The sequence below is a fragment of the Saccopteryx leptura genome, chromosome 5 (genome assembly GCF_036850995.1).
Source record: "Saccopteryx leptura isolate mSacLep1 chromosome 5, mSacLep1_pri_phased_curated, whole genome shotgun sequence".
NCBI classification, from domain to species: domain Eukaryota; kingdom Metazoa; phylum Chordata; class Mammalia; order Chiroptera; family Emballonuridae; genus Saccopteryx; species Saccopteryx leptura.
Genome location: NC_089507.1, coordinates 64,404,372 through 64,426,116, shown reverse-complemented (window position 1 = coordinate 64,426,116; position 21,745 = coordinate 64,404,372). Strand labels below are relative to the sequence as shown.

General features: G+C 40.1%; 1 protein-coding gene and 1 pseudogene across 2 annotated transcripts in view; both read right to left on the bottom strand.

Moving 5' to 3' along the window:
• Positions 1-9,820, bottom strand: part of COPS4 (COP9 signalosome subunit 4) — a 32,536-nt gene extending 22,716 nt beyond the window's left edge. The window contains exons 1-2 of one of the 2 annotated variants that reach the window (XM_066385838.1): positions 9,600-9,820; positions 3,443-3,522 (exon numbers count right to left, since the gene is read on the bottom strand). In XM_066385838.1, coding sequence (XP_066241935.1) covers positions 3,443-3,522; positions 9,600-9,673 — 154 coding nt within the window. In that variant the 5' untranslated portion in view covers positions 9,674-9,820. The remainder of the gene's footprint in view (positions 1-3,442; positions 3,523-9,599) is intronic. The other variant, XM_066385837.1, reaches the window with a different exon arrangement.
• A 6,314-nt stretch (positions 9,821-16,134) lies between these two features.
• LOC136406498 (small ribosomal subunit protein eS1-like) lies at positions 16,135-21,466 on the bottom strand (annotated as a pseudogene).
• Between the last annotated feature and the right edge of the window lie 279 nt (positions 21,467-21,745).

Below are 21,745 nucleotides of genomic sequence, written 5' to 3'. Positions count from 1 at the left end.
TATCCTGAATTATTTGATTACATGACTTCACCAAAATAATAAAACTACCATAACTTTTCTAAGAAATAGAAACAGTTGAAAAAACTTTTAACAATTGAAAATTTTACATTAGTTTTTTCTCTTCTTTATTTATATACAAAGTAAAGGCATACAAACACCTATATTTTTATCTACGTCCTTATATCGCACCTAGCTACAAAAAGGAGTTAAAAAAATAGTGAAATAATTTTCATGAAATTTAAATAAAGCAAGTACTCATAGTTGCTATCACTTATACTTTCCAATAAGAATTTAGAGCCCTGGCCAGGTGGCTCAGGTGATAAGAGCACCATCCCAATATGCCAAGGCTGTAAATCCAATTCCTGCTCAGGGCATATACAATAACCAACCAATGAATACATAAATAAGTAGAACAACAAGTTGATGGCACTCTCTCTTTCTCTCTCTCCTCTCCCTTCTTCTCTCCTTAAATCAACAAAAAAATTTTAAAGTATTAAAAAAAAACAACTTAGGTCAGCACTAGATATAGTGACATATTTTATGACTTTTATTTATAAATAGCTAAGAGGTTATTACTGTATGTGATTAAGGATGAAAGGAGCCACACTGCTTCCACCACTCCTGATAACATAACCTCAGAAAAAAGCCTCTATGCTTCTGTTTCCTCATCTGTAAAATGTGGGTAAGATTGTTGTGAAGGTTAAATGCAATACACATAAAGCACTTTGAACAATACCTGGCACATAGCACTCAACAAATGTTATTATTAATACTATCATATTTTTAAATGCATTATGCTTGTGAACCAAGCTTAGCTAAACTCTTTTTCTTTTCTTTTTTTGACAGAGACAGAGAGTGAGTCAGAGAGAAGGACAGACAGGGACAGAGACCGAGTGAGTCAGAGAGAGGGATAGATTGGGACAGACAGACAGGAAGGGAGAGAGATGAGAAGCATCAATTCTTCCTTGCGGCACTTTAGTTGTTCATTGATTGCTTTCTTATATGTGTCTTGACCAGGGGGGCTACAGCAGAGCGAGTAACCCCTTGCTCAGGCCAGTGACCTTGGGCTTCAAGCCAGTGACCTTTAGGCTCAAGATAGTGACCAAGGGGTCACGTCTATGATCCCCATACTCAAGTCAGTGACGCGGCACTCAAGCTGGTGAGCCCGTGCTCAAGCCAGCGCCCTCAGGGTTTCAAACCTGTGTCCTTCACATCCCAGTCCAACACTCTATTCACTGCACCACCACCTGGTCAGGTTACATAATCTGTATTAAGTCAGCAGTTACTGTGAAGATAAATGATAGTCCAAAAACTATGCAGTTGATATAAATGATTTAACAAAAGAAGGTTTTTGTTGGCAGTTCTTTGGATTCAGAGTTGACATAAAAGTCAAAGTTTACCAAAAGCACTATTCTTTTGCTACTACAGTGCAATGTTCTCAATGGTCTTAAAAATTCTTCTGGCCCTGGCTGGTTGGCTCAGTGTTAAAGCATCAGCCCAGCGTGTTGATGTCCTGGGTTCAACTCCTGGTCAGGACACACAAGAGAAGCCACCATCTTCCTCTTCCCTCCTCCTTTCTCTTTCTCTCTCTCTCTCTCTTCCTCTCCTGCAGCCGTGGCTCAATTAATTAGAGCACATCAGCCAGGATGCTGAGGATGGCTCTGTGGAACCTCCTGCTCAGGCTCTAAAAATAGCTCAGTTGTGAGCATGGGCCCCAGATAGACAAAGCATCAGTCCCAGAGAGAGGGTTGCTGGGTGGATCCCGGCCTGGGTGCATACGGGAGTCTGTCTCTTTATCTCCCCTCCTCTCACTTGGAAAAAAAAAAAAAAGGTTCTTCTGAAATCACTGCCAGTTCCTTTCATATTGTAGGCTCTAATTTTGAGGCAATAACTTACAGACCATGTAATTAATCAGTCTATAATACATTCATTGGAATTCATTATTAAATACTGGTTGTGACTAAAAAGTTGCATTACAAGCATCAATAGATACATAACTGTTAGAAATTACTATACAAACTAGCACTTCTCAGGGAAATACAAGTAAAGACTATAGATCACAGAAAAGCTAGTTTCCAGTTTGTGCTCTGCCACTGACTAAATTTCCTTGGGAAAAAGAGTCACTTACTCTTGAGACTAATTTTACAATATATTATACAAGGGTATCTATATCTATACTGTGTAGTCTCAGGGAACCTGTGATGGATAATGTGTAAAAGCACATTGTAAACTGTAAAGTACTGTCAAGTATAATTAATATTGGGGGCTTTTTGTTGTTGTTTTGTATATTATTTTTCTTTTTTTTTCCTTCTATCATTGATATTGATAATGCAGTACCAATTCCAACTTGACTTTTGAGTAAGTTTCAAGATAACTGTTTGAAGTCATGTGGGGGAAAGTGTCTTGAAGAACGGAGATTACTACTCTAGTTCCTATTCAAAAAGAATGATCTTAACATCAGGAACAGTTTATACTTATATAGCCCTTATTATATGCCAGGTTCTATTCTAAGTACTTAATTATGTATATATACATACCTACTACAGGTATGTATCATATCCTCACTTTACAGACAAGGAAAGGAGGCACAAAGAGGTTGAATAAGTTACTCAAGATGATACAGCTAATAAAAAAGCAGACTAGGATTTGAATCCAGACTACTTTCTTTGTCAAAATGCTATACTGTCTCTCATCAGTTACTATTATTGACAACTATACAAAATCTTAACTGGAAATATATCGCTAAAGACAATTCATTTTCAAAAAATCAAGTTGTAGGCCCTGGCCAGTTGGCTCAGCGGTAGGGTGTCGCCCAGCATGTGGAAGTTCCGGGTTCAATTCCCAGCCAGGGCACACAGGAGAAGCACCAATCTGCTTCTCCACCCTTCCCCCTCTCCTTCCTCTCTGTCTCTCTCTTCCCCTCCCACAGCCAAGGCTCCACTGGAGCAAAGTTGGCCCTGGACGCTGAGGATGGCTCCATGGCCTCCGCCTCAGGCACTAGAATGGCTCCGGTTGCAACAGAGCAGCAGCCCAGATGAGCAGAACATCGCCCCCTGGTAGGAATGCCAGGTGGATCCCGGTCAGGCGCATGAGGGAATCTGTCTCTCTGCCTCCCTGTTTCTCACTTCAGAAAAATATCAACAACAAAAAAATCAAGTTGTAAATAGTTTAAATTCTAAAATAAATCTATCAATTTCAATGAAAAGGGTAGGGCAAAAGTAGATTTATAGCTCATATGGAGAATACAATAATTAATAAATAATCATAGAAGAATAAACTGTGTTTTGCGTACTCATAACTATAAACCTACTTTTGCCCCATCCTGTATATTTCATTTAATCTCCTGGAAATCATATTGATCATTTGATATAAAACAAAGCTTAGGCAAACTTTAAAGTCCTACTCAGCAACACAAAGCAAACAGACTTTTCATTCCACTTACTTGCTTCCACAAAAGCTTTCAAAGCTTCTAGCTGTTCTGCCCCAGATAACTGAATAGCTTTTTCCAGGATCTGACGATACCTAAAACAATACCAAATAAAAATAACATTCAGAGGTCACTATATATTCTGTTAACTTTGATGTTCATTCATGTCTATCTACTCTGGTATCTTTCACAGTGCTCTCATTTCCAGTTTTTTTATGATACACCACAGATTTTTTTTTACATTTCTAGTCCATGACAAAAAAGAGTGTGTCTATAATTTTAAGTTATTGGCCCTAACCAAGTAGCTCAGGTGGTTAGAGCATCGTCCTGATATGCCAAGGTTTTGGACTCAATCCCCGTCAGGGAACACACAAGTATCAACCAATGAATGCATAAGTAAGCAGAACAACAAATCATGTTTCCCTCTCTCTCAAATCAATTTTTTAAAAATTATAAGTTACTGGATCTCAGGTGCCATTTTTGCTTGAAACTTTGTTTTAAATTTAAACTAAAAAGGCAATCTACAGTTCTAAGGTGCCATTTCTATATTTCTTTAGTGTACTACAACTTTTAAGTTTTCAAAGCCATCATAAAGAAAAGTGAATCTATAAGTTACTAGATCAGGGGTCCCCAAACTTTTTACACAGGGGGCCAGTTCACTGTCCCTCAGACCATTGGAGGGCCGGATTATAAAAAAAAAACTATGAACAAATCCCTATGCACACTGCACATATCTTATTTTAAAGTAAAAAAACAAAATGGGAACAAATACAATATTTAAAATAAAGAACAAGTAAATTTAAATCAACAAACTGACCAGTATTTCAATGGGAACTATGGGCCTGCTTTTGGCTAATGAGATGGTCAATGTGCTCCTCTCACTGACCACCAATGAAAGAAGCGCCCCTTCCGGAAGTGTGGCGGGGACCGGATAAATGGCCTCAGGGGGCCGCATGCGGCTCACAGGCTGTAGTTTGGGGACCCCTGTACTAGATCCAAGGTGCCACTCTTGCTTGAAAGTTGTAGTTCTGAATTTAAAGTCAAAAGTCAAATGTCTTCAAAGATAAGCCATTATTTCCTTCAATTATGTATTACACAGACACACAAGAAGATTATTCAAGGTCATCCAGAACCCTAATAGGGGTTTCAGTGGAGTCCTAAAGTAGGAAATAAAATGGAACAGAGGCAAATTTTAAAAAAAATTTAGCTGAAAACTTCTTAGGACAATGAAAAAATCCAATCTATTGAATCAAGAAATAAAATGAAGCTCAACCAGGATAATGCAATGGAGCATTTACAGAAAGAGGCTGCAATTCTTTTACTGTCTGTATCTATGTCCCCTTGCAAGGTGACCTTATAGCTCTTCACATCAAAAGGTAAATTATTTCCCCACCCTTTGATCTGGGCTTGTTATGACCAATAGAATGCAGTAGAAGTGAAGTACCTGTTCTCAAACTAAACCTCAAGAGGCCTTACATGTGTTTTTATCTCTGTTGTCACATGAACAAGGCCAGGCTAACCTACTGAATAATGAAATACGTAGCTAAGTCACCTCCACAGCCCCAGCCAACACACAGAAATAGAGCTGCCTACTTGACAAGCAGCTGACTAAAGAAACATGTGGGAGCCCGTGTGGAACCAAGGCCATGTGGAGCAGATAAGACCCATCCAGCTAGTCCCAGCCACACTGCCAACCAACACAATTATTGTTTTAAGCCACCAAGTTTTACCAAGGTTTATTTCACAAAAAAAACTATCTAACATAGATAGGCCCCGGCTGGTTGGCTCAGTGATAGAGCGTCGGCCTGGCGTGCAGGAGTCCCAGGTTCAATTCCTGGCCAGGGCACACAGGAGAAGCGCTCATCTGCTTCTCCACCCCTCCCCCTCTCCTTCCTCTCTGTCTCTCTCTGCCCCTCCCACAGCCAAGGCTCCATTGGAGCAAAGATGGCCCGGGCGCTGAGGATGGCTCCGTGGCCTCTGCCTCAGGCGCTAGAATGGCTCTGGTTGCAACAGAGCAACGCCCCAGATGGGCAGAGCATCACCCCCTGGTGGGCATGCCGGGTGGATCCCGGTCGGGCACATACGGGAGTCTGTCTGACTGCCTCCCCGTTTCCAACTTCAGAAAATACAAAAAAAATCAACTATCTAACACAGATGAGTAAAAACAAATCCAGAGAGACATATTATAATAAAAATTCCAAAAATTAAAAGAAAAATAAAGACAATCTTAAAAACAGGTATTAATAACTTTTTAGGAGAAATAATTTCCCAATGAGGTTGATCTTTAAGCATTATTCTAAATATTTCAACTTTTTGCTAAGTGGAACCGAATACGGATAAGACAGGCATTCTAGACAAAAAAAATTTTTTTTCACTATCTGAAATGTAGTCTAGTTAGATAAAAACAATATAGGCCAAAAAGTAGATGTATTTGGAGGTAAGGGCTTTGCCACTAGCTGTGTGACCCTGGGGCAAGGTATTTCACCTCTGTACTTCAGTTTTCTCATATGTAATATAAATAATATTACTTTCTAAGGGTTATTCAATATGTAAATAGCATGGCCAGGTAGCTTAGTTGCTTAGAGAGTTGTCCTGATATGCCAAGGTTATGGGTTCTATCCCTGGTCAGGACACATACAAGAACCAACCAATGAATGCATAAATAAATGTAACAACAAATTGATATCTCTCTCTTCTTCTCCCTCTTAAAAAAATCAAAAGATAAGTAAAAAAGTTTTTAAATAAAAATAAAAATGTAAGTAAAGTTGCACTTGGCACAGAGTAAACACTAGAAGTCAGGGAACTTCACTCTTGAGATGGAACCACTAAAACTGTTGGGTACGGGAATAACAAAGAACCAGATATCTGAATTAGAAGGGGCGTTTAAGCTTATACAGTCTATCCTTTGGGTCGGTGGGTGGTTTTGTGTGTGTGTGAGTGTCCACCATTTTTTAAGAGTTCTAGTCTAATCTAATCCAAAGTCTACCTCTGTAAGATAGCAGAGTCTATTTTCTTTTTCCTTGGTACTATCCATACCTCAGAACTGGAAAGAAAAGAAAAACATAAATGGTTCTATTTCTATAGGATTAACTCAACAAATATCTAAAATCCAAGCTCTATGGTAGAGGTTAAAAAGTATATAGGATGTCACTGGCCATAAGAAGAGCAACTAACCAAGTTGTGTGTGTGTGTATGGGTATAAGTGTATATTGGTAATTGTTCAAGGAAGGCTTTAGAAAGAAAGAACATCTGAACTAATTTTGAAAAACCAAGTAGATTTTAGCTAACTGAATAAGACAGGCTATCACAACAGCTATCTACTCAAATGTTCCCTTTAAAGCAGCTCCTCCTCTTCTAAAGCTTTATATGAGAAAACAAACAGTGCATGTATGTACAAAATTTGCAAAAATGCTTTTCATATGGCCAATTATATCAATTTTACACTGCTGTGTTGATTCATAGTTATAGGAAAGCATTTTCAATTGAAGTTTTGGAAAAACAGTATAGGTTAAAAATGTGCTTTTTAGAGTAGACAAACTTGGATTCAAATTTAAGCTCTGCACCTTTCTAGCATTCATGGAATCAATTTATATTTTTTGAATACTCTGTTACAGATAGCCTGTTAACTGCTGGGAACTCACAGTATCTATATTTTAGAAATATTTTCTCCATCATTCCTTAATATGAAACCCTTTGTTACTTAGCTCCTAATGTGAACCCCAAACATTACTGATATAGTTCAAGAGTGTTCTCTCATGAAACATATAGCTAGAGGAACTGCTTTGGTATGAAAATAAACATCCTGACACATTCTTGCTCAGATAGGACCAGATACATACCAGCAGGCAAGGCCAAAACTTTCTTCAGAAAGCACTGGCTACCAGTTACCAAGCACATTATTTCACTCAATCTTCACAATAACCCCGTTGGGTAGACTGTTACAGTAATGGCCTCCAGTAAATTATACCTCCCTCTGACCATGTGCTTTGGAAATGTAACTTGGCCACTTCTCCCCCCCCCCCCCCAAAAAAAATAGTAAACTCATTTCCCCTCCCGTTGAATCTGGGATGGTTTTGTGACTTACTTTGACCAGTACTTGAGAAATAATGTGAGACTTCCAAGTCTAGCCTTAAGAAGTCTTCCAGCCTCCATTCTCACCCTCTTGGTCCTATAAGGACGCCTCAGCTAAACTATTGAATAAGAGACCATGTGTTGCGAGAGAGGCCCAGCCAATAGCCAGAGATGTATGGGTGTCCATTTTAGCCCACCAGCCCCAGCTAATTGCACCAGTGAGCCCAAACAAGACCAGCAAAACAGCCCAGTTAACCTAAAGAATCTTGAAAAATAGTAGTTGTTTTACATCACTGTTTGGTTTGTTACACAGCAATAAGTAACTGATGCACTCAATATAGGAACTGTTGCTTATCTGCAATTCAGAGCTAAGGAAGTAAATGCTTGAGTTTCAAATATCTGAAAATACATGAAAACTACATCTCTTCTGATAATTAATGCACTTATTTTCTTCAACAAAACATAAAGGAAAGCAAGCATGGGGGGAAATATTAGTTTTACTTTCATCCAAAGCTATAAAATATACATGCAATAAGCGTTGTGCCATGAAGACATATTCAACTTATTTCCAACCCACAGAATAATTCAATATGAAGTTAATAACTGTTTAATAGCAATAATAGTAACAAAGATAATCTAATGCTCAAAGAGTTATGTACTGTTTTAAGTGATGTACTGTATTTCCCCATGTATAAGATGCACCCTTTTTTGAAAAATTTAGGGTCTAAGAACTGGGTGCATCTTATACAGCGGTTGTGGCATTTCAAAAGGCATAGGTGGAACTGAGGACGAGGTAAAATATGAAGACAGACGGTGATTCGTCATCAGACACAGATGAGGACAAGCTAATGGATGGGAGTTTTGACAGTGATGAAGAGTTGTATGAATTTTATGATGAATAAAACGAGTTCAATAACTTTATGTAATACTTTTTTTTTCAAATTTTGGGCCCCAAAATTAAGGGGCATCTTATACATGAGAGTGTCTTATATATGGGGAAATATGGTGTAAGTGTGATATAAGTGCATGTACACACACCTACTCATTTTGTCCCAGTCAAGAATAAGTCCTCTGATTATCCTCATTTTCCTGAAAGGGAAATTGCTGCAGGAAGTAAAGACCAAGATACATGCAAAATTTCTCACTGATAAAAGTAGCTTACATTTACCACCAAAGAAAAGGAAAAACAGCCTATATAAAACACAGGGTTTCAATGTAAGAGCAGGTGTATCCCATTAATAGAGATCAAAGTAATCTTAACTGTCAGGGTGAAATATTGGGATCAATTGAGAAGCATACTGTATGTTCATTATAAAAGAACAGCGCTGTGAAACCTACAAAGAGAAACAGACAATATCTGTATCTACCTATGATCAACACTGTTCACAGGCATGTGTCACAATTTTAACTTGGAGTGGACCTAAGCCTTCTACATAAATTACAACAAAATTGCCAGATAATCCAGACTCCCGCAAACATCACTATTCTACACATCCTGACCCATATTATGAGGACATGTGCCCAGGTGCCCTTCTTCCGAGTTGGTGGTGGAGAAAGAGGACCCAAAACACAAGGGCCCACAGAACATGGTCCAAATGATACTGGACCAAGTGGTACATGGTCCAAATGATACTGGACGTGATAGCGGCCATACCTCCTCAAACCCCAACAACCTGAAGAAACTATCTCCCTAAAAAATTATGCATCGTGGTCCCAAAATATAAATTTCCCTCAATTAAAAAGAGAGGCTGGCCAGAATTTGGTCAGTCCAGCCAGCGATAGGAAGAGGTACCAGGGACGGCAAAGAAGGCCGTCGACCCTCAGACCGCGCTTCCAGAATCTTAAAAGGCAAGTAAGAATGCTATCGGGGGCTGAACAAGTTGCCAATCCCCCCAGCTCTATGGCCTGAAGGGCTCCCTGCACAAGGTTCCATCCAGCTCTCTGCTGCTTCCAACATTTGCCTCCACAACCGACCTCAGGCCCGCCCCCTTGATCTGCAGGCCGGCTACTAACCACACATCCGAAAGCAGTCTCCATCCCAAGGAGAACAAGTCTGTGGCTTCCCTCTCCGCCCCTTCCCACAGCCCTGGGAAATACTCACTTCCCTGCCAGGTCTTTATGAGAGCCGCTCGAATTCATGAGCTGGGCCAAATCCTGTCGCACAGCTGCCGCCATCTTTCTTCCAGCTTAGCCGAGGTAGCTGGGCCTCAAAACCAAAAAGAAAACGAGTATAGTCCTCCAAGGCGGAGCTAGAGGGAACTCGAGATGCCACAGAGTAGCCTCTGTGTGAGCCAGAGCGCCGAGTGTGTGAGCCTGCGCTAGGCCCGCCCCCGGCGTTGAGTGACGGGAAGCTCCACTCCTCAAGCCGGAGGCCCGCCCAGGCCTCTCACACAAGCTCAAACTCGCACGCTCCCACTCCGGATTGGCGGACGAACTCAAAGGGGGTAAATTGCTTGTGCAACCATAATAAGTTCCGAGTACGCAAAACGACAGCGTTTTTATTAAGTTCCGTGTGTCACGTCTATGGTTTACCGTTCTTCATTAAGATAGCTCTTAAACTACCTGTGGTGAAGAAAGATTTAATTGCCAATTCAAGTCAAAGAGGGTCTTTTGTAAAACACAATTAAAATGTCCACATAGCCCCTCGTACTCTATACCCGAACTGGTCATACATCCCAGTTTGTGCGGGACAGTGCATTTTCCATCTGTTGTTCCGGAGTAATTATTAATAACACGCCCTTTCACTGTAGAAACGCTACCATTTGGAAGACATATTATACAGTCACCCTACCTTTATATGTACTATAATTGTTACTTATGTGTCCTTATAGAATTTTTCTGAAAATAAATGAAATTTTATCCTTTCTTGCTTTCACAAAACAAAAACACAGCATATTATTATTCTGCTCTTGATTTTTTTCACTTTCTTCTGAAGATCTTGCCATGTAAGTACAGAGAGCTTCCTCATTCTGTTTTAGAGCTGGAAAGTTTTACATAAAATGAGAGATGCTGTAGTTTGTTTAATCCTTACAACTAGACATGTTGTTTTTAATTTGTCAACCATTGCACATACATGCATCATTTGACGCGTGTATAGGTAGAATACATTCCAAAAAGAAATTCAAAGGGGGCCTGACCTGTGGTGGCGCAGTGGATAAAGCATCGACCTGGAAATGCTGAGGTCGCCGGTTTGAAACCCTGGGCTTGCCTGGTCAAGGCACATATGGGAGTTGATGCTTCCAGCTCCTCCCCCCCTTCTCTCTCTCTGTCTCTCCCTCTCCTCTCTAAAATGAATAAATTAAAAAAAAATACCAGTTCATCTTAAAAAAAAAAAAAGAAATTCAAAGGGGGAAATTTACTTACAATCTTATATAGATTGCCAAATTGTACTTTATAGGGATGGTACAATTTTGCCTTTTTTTTTTTTTTTCTGAAGTTGGAAACGGGGAGGCAGTCAGACAGGCTCCTGCATGCGCCCCAGCACGCCCACCAGGGGGCGATGCTCCACCCATCTGGGCTGTTGCTCTGTTGCATCCATTGAAGCAAAGTTGGCTGGGGCGCTGAGGATGGCTCTGTGGCCTCTGCCTCAGGTGCTAGAATGGCTCTGGATGCAATTTTGTCTTTCTACCAGCAATAAGTCAGAGTGCAATTTTCTACAGCCTTACCTACAAAGGATGCTAAACTTCTGAATTTTTTCTCTTAATAGGTGAAAGATAGTGTGTTTCCTCTATTGGGAAGGGGAAAGAAAAGAAGACCATTATAAGGAAATACTTAAAGCGATGTAGAGATTGCCCATATGAATGTAGATCTGCCCTGGTCGGGTGGCTCAGTTGATCAGAGCATCTTCCCCATATGCCAAGGCTGCAGCGTTTGATCCCTGGTCAAGGCACATGTAACAATCAACCAATGGATGCATAAATAAGTAGAACAACAAGTGGATGTTTCTCTCTCTCTCCTTCCCTTTCACTCTCTCTAAAATAAATTTTTAAAAATTAGATGTCACTCCATTGGCAAGTACTCTGTCAAATGATCATGCCTAGCAACAGTAAGACCAGAAATTTTGTTTACACTGGAAGCTTTTGCCCAGGAAAAAGAAAACAATGGTTTTAAAGGGATAATCGGCAATCTCTAAAAGTCTGTCCTTCTGACCACCTAAAATATCTATGTGTACCCATCTTCTTACAATAGAATACTCTCCCCCCTAAAGAAAAGAGTTGAATTTCCCATTTAATTTCTATATTACCTCAAAATCCAGAATATCTGATGATGCACAAACTTCTCCATCAGGTCAGGTTGTGAATTTCATGGCCCCAATACATATAAACTATAAAACAAATTATTTCCCTCCTGCCCATACATGTAATACAAAATAATAGTGGAGCAGGAACAGGATAACTGCAGTTGAAACTCTGAAAAAGTAAGAATGAGAAACACAGAAGTTACTTATCCATAGCAACGGTGAAATCTTGGGTAGGAATTATAAACGCCCACTACCCTGTAGTGTAGTAAGTTCCTGGGTTAAACCCTAGTTCTGCTCTTTGAGTGAATTTCCATTGTCTATTAATATTATATTCTGTGGGTCCAACCTTTGTCCTTGGAATATAGATTAACTGGATGTTGGAGTATATTCCTTCTTTGGTAGAATGCCTTAGGATTCAAACAATTGGAGACATGTAGGCCAGGTTTTTTTGTTTGTTTTTTGTTTTTTGTTTTTTCATTTTTCCGAAGCTGGAAACAGGGGGGTAGTCAGACAGACTCCCGCATGCGCCCGACCGGGATCCACCCGGCATGCCCACCAGGGCCTCGCTCTGTTGCGTCCAGAGCCATTCTAGCGCCTGAGGCAGAGGCCACAGAGCCATCCCCAGCGCCCGGGACATCTTTGCTCCAATGAAGCCTCGCTGCGGGAAGGGAAGAGAGAGACAGAGAGAAAGGAGAGGGGGAGGGGTGGAGAAGCAAATGGGCACCTCTCCTGTGTGCCCTGGCCGGGAATCGAACCCGGGTAGGCCAGGTTTTTCAGTGTTTTTAATTTTTTAATATAATTCCATTGACTATTAAGTAAACTTTGTTTGCTTCAAGACAGTCTCAAGTACCAGTAACCACATCCAAAGTTGTTTCGAGAAGTAGTTATTAAACTTGCCCTATTTCCTACTTCCATGATCAACCTATTCATTTTTGTTATTTTTGTTTTTCTCTTGTGGTTTTCAAACTGTTCTTAACATCTTTTTAAGGATGGCAGCCTTGAAATTATCTGAAACAATAAGTTTAAGTGAGAAGAAAACTCTATTAATTTTATTTTTGCTTCACCTTATCTTTGTTTTCTGGTGTGTGTGTGTGTGTGTGTGTGTGTGTGTGTGTGTGTGTGAATGCCACAATATCTTAATGGGCTATGAGAAATCTCTAAGCCAAGTCTTCTCTTCTGATATTTAGGGGTACATAAACAGTTGTCTTTTTCAACTTAGTAAAGCCCCAGAATTTCTGCACATTCTATCCCCTTATTACCATGACTTCAAACTTTACCTGTAATACCTTGCTGAAAACAAAAAGAAGCAGCCACTGACACAAATTGGCTCTTTCCAGATACCTCTACTAGAGCTGTAAGTTAGAGAAAGAGTGTCAGCCTTCATGGTTATTGTAGTCAGCAATTTTACTAAATTTTTTTTAATATAACAAGGTCTCCCATTTCTGGACTGCTCATTATCCCTGCCCAACCTCTAAGAGAATGCTACATATTTTTAGGTTTTGCTTACAGCAGTGAAGAAAAACAAACACGCATGGCACTGAAAGCTTAAAGTCACCCTTTTTTCAATTTCTTGGCAAGAAGTTAGATAAGCATATCTGAATTAACTCAAGGGAAGTGCACAAATCCTACTTCTTTTTCAGTAGACAAAATGTTAGGTCCCAGCCCCAACCTACTCAGTCAAAATTCTCCTGTTAACAAAATCCCTCTACTAATTCTTTCACATTAAAGTTTGGGTAACCCTGCTGTAGCAGATGTCAACACCACTGGTATAGACGCTGTTCTCACTAACCTCTTGTCAAATGATGCCATTTCCCTGTCCACAACACCCATTTCTACATATTCAACCAGTTGGTCTTTATACCTTCAATTTCCCTATGAACATGCAGAAGAAGTCATCCTGGGGTCCTTTTCCCATGTACATTATTCTTTGCTCATGTGTCCTGGTCCTACATGCCTCACTAGAGAAGAAAAGAAGAACATAGGTGATTGCATATATTCTGCTGTTTTCTGAGCACTAATCCTTACTGTACATTTATTCCACATGTTAGTAGTGCTGTGTGACAGAATTGTTCTAGAGTGACCTTGTGTGTTTCCTAGCCTAGACCCCAAATCAGCAACCTTTCCAAAGAGCCCTTGTTCCTTTTAGAAATTGATATTTACAGATAACAATCTGAGTGCTAGGATTCTCATTGCTATTGCATTAGTCATTTGGGGAACTCTTCATAAGACAGAGGTAGGAAATATCTACATATTTGAAGGATAAAATAACACAAGAGTTCATTCTGATACCTCGAAATCCAATTTAGATGATTTTTCCTAACCTCTTCTATATGACATCTGTATCTCCTTCCTTCTCACTGGTTCACAAGTACATAGGGGATTATAGAATCATTATAGTCCAAAATTGTTCACTTCATTCATCCCATGTTATATACACAACAGCTTCAGTATAACAGTACTAATACTCTAATTTAAAAAAACAAAAACAACTTATTGACTGGTTTTAGAGAGAGAGAGAGGGAGAGAGAGCAGAGAAGCAAGATCATCAATCTGATCCTGTATGTGCTCTAACCAGGGATGGAACATGCAACCTCTGCGCTTCTAGATGATGCTCTAAACAACCAAACTGTTTGGTTAGGGCTCCTCTAATTTTTCAGTTGAACTATATCTATATTGTGAGCACATGTCCCCTTTACAAACAATGCTTTCTTCACTTTAGTCCACATTTAATCTTAGTTCTGAAAGTAATAGATATTTAATGCTCACCATCAACTTTTATTGCTCTCTCTCTAACCATAATACTTTAATAGGTTTCTAAGGAAGGGCTCATGGAAACCACATTCTTGCATGTTCTTGTATGTTGGTGACATCTTGTGCTTTTATGTTTCAGAATCGGTTTTGTTAGATAGAATAAACCTTCAGTCACTTTTCTTGAGTATCTTACTTGTGGTACTCCATTTTCTTGTGGCAAAAAGCATTGCTGGAAAATCTCATGAGAATCTAATACTCATTCCCTTATAAATTATCTATTCTTTTGCCTCCCAATTTTTTTCTCCTATAACATTGAGTAATTTTACTAGACTATGTGTTTTTGTTGGTCATTTTCGGTCAGTATTCTCAGGTAGATTGTGTACATTTTCAATATATAGTTTCAACTTTTTTCAACATTATCTTTATTTCTTTTTTCGATTTAGAGAGAGAGAAGAAGGGGAAGAGAGAGATAGAGAAAAAACATCAATTTGTTGTTCTATTTATTTGTGCATTCAATGGTTGATTCTTGTATGTGACCGAACAAGCAAACCCACACATTGGCATATAGGGATGATGCTCCAACCGAGTCACCCTGCTAAGGCTTCTATTATTATTACTAACTTTTAAAATTCCTTTTTAATTTTAAAAAAAATTTATTGATTTTAGCAAAAGGGAAAGAGAGGGAAACATTGATTTTCAATAACAATATCTTTAATTATATTTTTATTTGTTCTTTATTTTTGTTTTTTTCTTCAGAAACTACTATTATCTATTATCTATATGTTAATTTTCTTTACTTGTTTTTAATTATTAAAGATAATTACGTTTCCTCCTCTGTTTTTACATCTTTTTTATTTAATTTTTTTTCTTTTAACACTATTTTTCTTAAGTCATTAGCTGCCTTTTTTTTTGTATTTTTCTGAATTGAGAAGCAGGAAGGCAGAGAGACAGACTCCTGTATGTGCCCAACTGGGATCCACCCAACATGCCCACTAGGGGGCGATGCTCTGCCCATCTGGGCCATTGCTCCATTGCAACTGGAGCTATTCTAGCGTCTGAGGTGGAGGCCATGGAGCCATCCTCAGCACCTAGGCCAACTTTGCTCCAATGGAGCCTTGGTGCAGGAGGGGAAGAGAGAGAGAGAAAGGAGAGGGGGAAGGGTGGAGAAGCAGATGGGTGCCTCTCCTGTGTGCTGTGCCCTGGGTGGGAATCAAACCCAGGACTTCCACACGCCAGGCCAACACTCTACCACTGAGCCAACTGGCCAGGGCCTAGAAGCCATTTTTATTTACTCCTGGATTCCTTCCAGTTTGGTCTTGTTCATTCCTAAAATGTTGTTATTTCTAATTCTTTCCTGAGTTCTGCCATTCATTCTGGGTGTTTCTAATTTTATCATGTTGTCCTATTGTATCCTGTATAATTTTCTTTCTATTTAACTCGTGTGAATAGCATATTAAGGCTTAAAGAGTAGTATTTCACCTTTTCAATTTTATTACCTTCCCTTCTCTGACATTCACTATCAAACACTTTTTCTGTAATAATATACAAGAACACTTGTTCAGCCTTTTCCTGCCTTCTAGACAGTTTAATCCCCTAGTGCTTTCTTTTAAAAAAAATTACAAATAGGATTTTTTATTTGTCACCATTAAATGTCTGAATTTTGAACAGGTTCTTGGACTGGAGGCTTATATTCATCAGCTCATTCAACTTTAGCATTTGTCTCATTCCCAGTAGCTTTTCCAAAACTGCTACCTTTGGCCCTGGCCGGTTGGCTCAGCAGTAGAGCGTCGGCCTGGCGTGCGGGGGACCCGGGTTTGATTCCCGGCCAGGGCACATAGGAGAAGCCCCCATTTGCTTCTCCACCCCCACTCCTCCTTCCTCTCTGTCTCTCTCTTCCCCTCCCACAGCCAAGCCTCCATTGGAGCAAAGATGGCCCGGGCGCTAGGGGTGGCTCCTTGGCCTCTGCCCCAGGCGCTAAAGTGGCTCTGGTCGCAGCAGAGCGACGCCCCGGAGGGGCAGAGCATCGCCCCCTGGTGGGCAGAGCGTCGCCCCTGGTGGGCGTGCTGGGTGGATCCCAGTCGGGCGCATGCGGGAGTCTGTCTGACTGCCTCTCCCCGTTTCCAGCTTCAGAAAAATACAAAAAAAAAAAAAAACCAACAAAACTGCTACCTTTGCCATGAAGCTCTATGCTTTTTCTAATTCAAACTTGGGCTTCTTCAGCATTTTGACTATCTAATGAAGACATATCATGAAGCGGATAAATAGATTGACAGGCCTTTCTGTCTTTTCCAATGCTATCTGGAACCAATTTATTGACCATTTCTTTTTCTTTTTTTTTTTTTTAGTGAGAGGAGGGGAGCAGAGAGACAGACTCCCACATGCACCCCGAGTGGGGATCCACCTGGCAAGTCTCCTATGGGGCAATGCTCTGCCCATCTGGGGCCAGTTACTCCATTGCTTAGCAACTGAGCTATTTTTAGCACCTGAGGCAGAGGCCACAGAGCCATCCTCAGCACCCAGGGCTAACTCCCTCAAACCAACTGAGCCATGGCTGCGGGAGGGAAAAAGAGAAAAACAAAAAGAGAGAGAGAGAAGTGGGAGAGGGAGGGATGGAGAAGCAGTTTGTTGCTTCCCCTGTAGGCCTTCACTGGAAATCAAACTCAAGACATCCACATGCTGGGCTGATGCTCTACCACTGAGCCAACTAGCCAGGGCTGACCATTTTTTTCAAGTCATCTGTTTGTACCTCTTGGGTCATGATTTCTATCATCTTCCTCCAGATTTGGGGGACCTGTTGGTGCTGAGCATAAGAAGTCTTTTGAATTTAATTGTTACATTTTGTAGTAAAACCACACAGAATAAATGAAACAAATAACCATTGGCAGTCTTGACATCAACATGAGCTTCAATCATGGTCTGCTATTTTTTTACTATGGAGCACATCTCATCACAGATCAGATCCATGTAATGAAATTAGGCAGTTTTGGCCCTGAATATCCTCAGTAATTAGCATGAATTTTCTAAATGTAACATTATCATTCTGCATATCAGGTAAGATCAGGTAAACATGACCATTAGATCATCTGATGTGATTTTTGGTTCCTTGAGTTATGACTACTGTTTTTCCAATTCTTATATTGAACACAGTTGATGCTTTCACATCATACCAATCTTTGTTGTTGTTGTTGTTGTTGTTGTTGTTGTTAGCAAACAAGAGACAAAGACAGAGAGACAGGAAGAGAGATGAGAAATGTCAGCTTGTAGTTTCATCACTTTAGTTGTTCATTGATTTCTTCTCTACATGCCTTGACGGGTGGGCTCCAGCCAAGCCAGTGACCCCTTGTGCAATCAGTAATCTTGGGCTAAAGCCAGTGACCATAGGACGATGTCAATAATCCCACACTCAAGCTGGCAAATTTGTGCTCAAGCCAGATCAGCCTATGCTCAAGCCAGTGACCTCAGGGTTTCAACCTGGGACCTCAGCATCCCAGGTCGACATCTATCCACTGTGCCGTCACCAGTCAGGCCATCACCATTCAGGCCATCATACTAGTCTTTCTTAGAAAATGAATCAACCACTTTCTTCTTGGCTTCATATTTTTCTTTTTAATTATTTTTTGATTGACTGATCAATTTTATTTTTTTTATTTTTTTTTAATAAATTTTTATTAATGTTAATGGGATGACATTAATAATTCAGGGTACATATATTCAAAGAAAACATGTCTAGGTTATCTTGTCATTAAATTCTGTTGCATACCCCTCGCCCATAGTCAGATTGTCCTCCGTCACCCTCTGTCTAGTTTTCTCTGTGCCCCTCCCCCTCCCCCTAACTCTCTCCCTCCCTCCCTCCTGCGTCCTCCCTCCCCCCACCCCTGGTAACCACCACTCTCTTGTCCATGTCTCTTAGTCTCGTTTTTATGTTCCACCAATGTATGGAATCATGTAGTTCTTGTTTTTTTCTGATTTACTTATTTCACTCCTTATAATGTTATCAAGATCCCACCATTTTGCTGTAAATGATCTGATGTCATCATTTCTTATGGCTGAGTAGTATTCCATAGTGTATATGTGCCACATCTTCTTTATCCAGTCTTCTATTGAAGGGCTTTTTGGTTGTTTCCATGTCTTGGCCACTGTGAACAGTGCTGCAATGAACATGGGGCTACATGTGTCTTTACGTATCAATGATTCTGAGGTTTTGGGGTATATACCCAGTAGAGGGATTGCTGGGTCATAAGGTAGTTCTATTTGAAGTTTTTTGAGGAACCACCATACTTTCCTCCATAATGGTTGTACTACTTTACAGTCCCACCAACAGTGTATGAGGGTTCCTTTTTCTCCACAGCCTCTCCAACATTTGCTATTACCTGTCTTGTTGATAATAGCTAATCTAACAGGGGTGAGGTGGTATCTCATTGTAGTTTTGATTTGCATTTCTCTAATAACTAATGAAGCTGAGCATCTTTTCATATATCTGTTGGCCATTTGTATTTCTTCCTGGGAGAAGTGTCTGTTCATGTCCTCTTCCCATTTTTTTATTGGATTGTTTGTTTGTTTGTTGTTGAGTTTTATGAGTTCTTTGTAAATTTTGGATATTAGGCCCTTATCTGAGCTATTGTTTGAAAATATCAGTTCCCATTTAGTTGGCTGTCTGTTTATTTTGATATCAGTTTCTCTTGCTGAGCAAAAACCTTTTATTCTGATGTAGTCCCATTCATTTATCTTTGCCTTCACTTCTCTTGCCATTGGAGTCAAGTTCATAAAATGTTCTTTAAAACCCAAGTCCATGAGTTTAGTACCTATGTCTTCTTCTATGTACTTTATTGTTTCAGGACTGATCAATTTTAGAGAAAGAAAGATTGATTTGTTGTTTCACTTATTGATGCATTCATTGGTTGATTCTTGTTTGTGCCCTGACCAGGGATTGAACCTGCAACTTGGTGTGTCTGGGCGATCCTTTATCCAACTGACCTAACTAGTCAGAGATTGGCTCCCTTTTTGCCACCTTTTTTAAGGTGCTACTCAAAAAGCCAAAAGGCCACCATTGCCTCATTATTATAGCTCAATAAATGAAGCTCTTATAATATTTTTACTTTCATACCCTTCACTCCTATTTGAGATTTTTAGGACATATTTACTTCTGTCCCTTCTAACCCCACATAATTACTAGGTTTTACTAAGAAAATTTGGCACTTTGTTCCATTTCACCAAGTATTTGGTTTTCCTTTGCAATATGTCTCTTCTACTTTAGGAATCCTTAATTTACCACCTGTATTATAATTCCCACTTACATTGTCATTATTTACTTATATTGTTTTATAAATTCAAAGAAATTACTCACCACAAATTCCCCTTCTTTTCATCCTCCCTGATTGGGGCCTGTCTTGATATGAGGTCTCTGTTATGATTGTTTTATGGTTTTGTAGTCTTCACGTGTAAGTGATCTGTTAGATACTGTGCATGGGTAACATATTTGTGAATCTGTGCATATTCACAGATATCTTTCCTTCTTTTTTTTTTTATTTTTCTAAGTGATAAGTGGTGAGGCAAAGAGACAGACCCCCGTATGCATCTGACCGTGATACACCCGGCATATGCACTAGGGCAGTGATTTTCAACCTTTTTTGAGCCACGGCACATTTTTTACATTTACAAAATCCTGGGGCACACCAGCTACCAAAATGACACAAAATGACACTCTAACACAGTACATATTATACATATAGTTTATAATATAGTTTCTAAATGTATTTATACTCACTTAGTGTGAAACCTGGGCCTGTTTCGATGAACACAAAAGGGATATCCTGGCAGGAATGGTAGAAAGACACACACGAAGCTCTTCCTCAACGGTTCTCAGTCTCTCTCTGTTTTTAGTTTTTATCGCAGTCAAGCTTGAGAAGCTCAGCTCACATAGATATGTGGTTGAAAATGGGAGCAATGTCAAAATAGCTTTGTTGGCCAGAATGGGGAACTCCTTGGCAACAGATAACCAAAAACTGTCCAAAGGAAGATCAGCAAACTTTAGCTTTAAACCACGATCTTGTTTCAGTTCAATGAGTTCCTCTTGCTCCTAAAGTCATATCCTTTCCAGCAACGGATACTGAGCTGTATGGGTCCCTAACCCAGTCAAGGCATTCTGTGAAGGCTGAAGAGAAATAAAATGACAACGTCTTCTCAAGAGTTTTCAAATGTCTGCCAATCACCTCGCACATTGCAGCAGTGTTGCCATCATGCTGTTTCTCGGTGAGCGGGAACATCTCAAGGTTGCCATGCTGCATATGTTGCCAGAGCTGCACCTTTAAACGGAATTTGTTCATTTTATCAGTGCTTGTAAGCAGGTTTTCGTTTCGGCCTTGCATCCATGTGTTCAGTTCATTCAGATAATGAAATATATCAGCCAGGTATGCCAGCTTTGCACACCACTCATCACTTGCAAGCAGCTTTGAGTAATAGGACCTCTCATTTGTCAGAAATACTTTAAGTTCCTCTCGCAACTCATACACATGGGCCAGCACTTTGCCGCGCGACAGCCACCGGACCTCCGTGTGGAGCAATAAGATTTTATGTTCCGCTCCCATTTCTTTACATAAAGACGCAAATAAGCGACATCTCAAAGGTCGCGTCTTCACAAAGTTTACTATGCTCACAACATCATCCAACACAGGAGCTAGATCTGCTGGTAAGGTCTTTGCAACGAGGGCCTCACGGTGCAAAAAACAGTGCATAACAATAACATCTGGGTTTCTTTCTTTGACCCTACTTACGAAGCCTTTGATGCGCCCTACCATGGCTACGGCTCCATCAGTGCAGACACCTGTGCGGTTTTCTCTAATGGCTTCTCCATCCACAAAACGCACATTGGCCAAGAGCTGACAATGTCCATTAATATCCGTAGACTCATCGAGTTGCAAGGCAAATTTCTTACTGATGTGCATCTTTTCCAAAACAACAGTTTCAGTGTCCACAGACATGTCATCAATACATCTGGCAATTGTGTTATCTGAGAGAGGCACTTTAAGCTATCTCTTTGGCCACGGTAGGGCCAAGCATCTCATTTACAATGGCTTTACAAGCTGGCAGTATTAATGTTTCTGCCACAGTGTGAGACTTTTTTGATTTAGCTACTAGTTCAGCAACAAGGTAGCTAGCTTTGAGGGCTCTCTCATTTATCTTTGTGGTTTTTCTCAAAAAAGTTGCCCGTTTCTCCATTGTTTGTATGTAAGCATACAAAATAGTCCATCGGCTTGTTT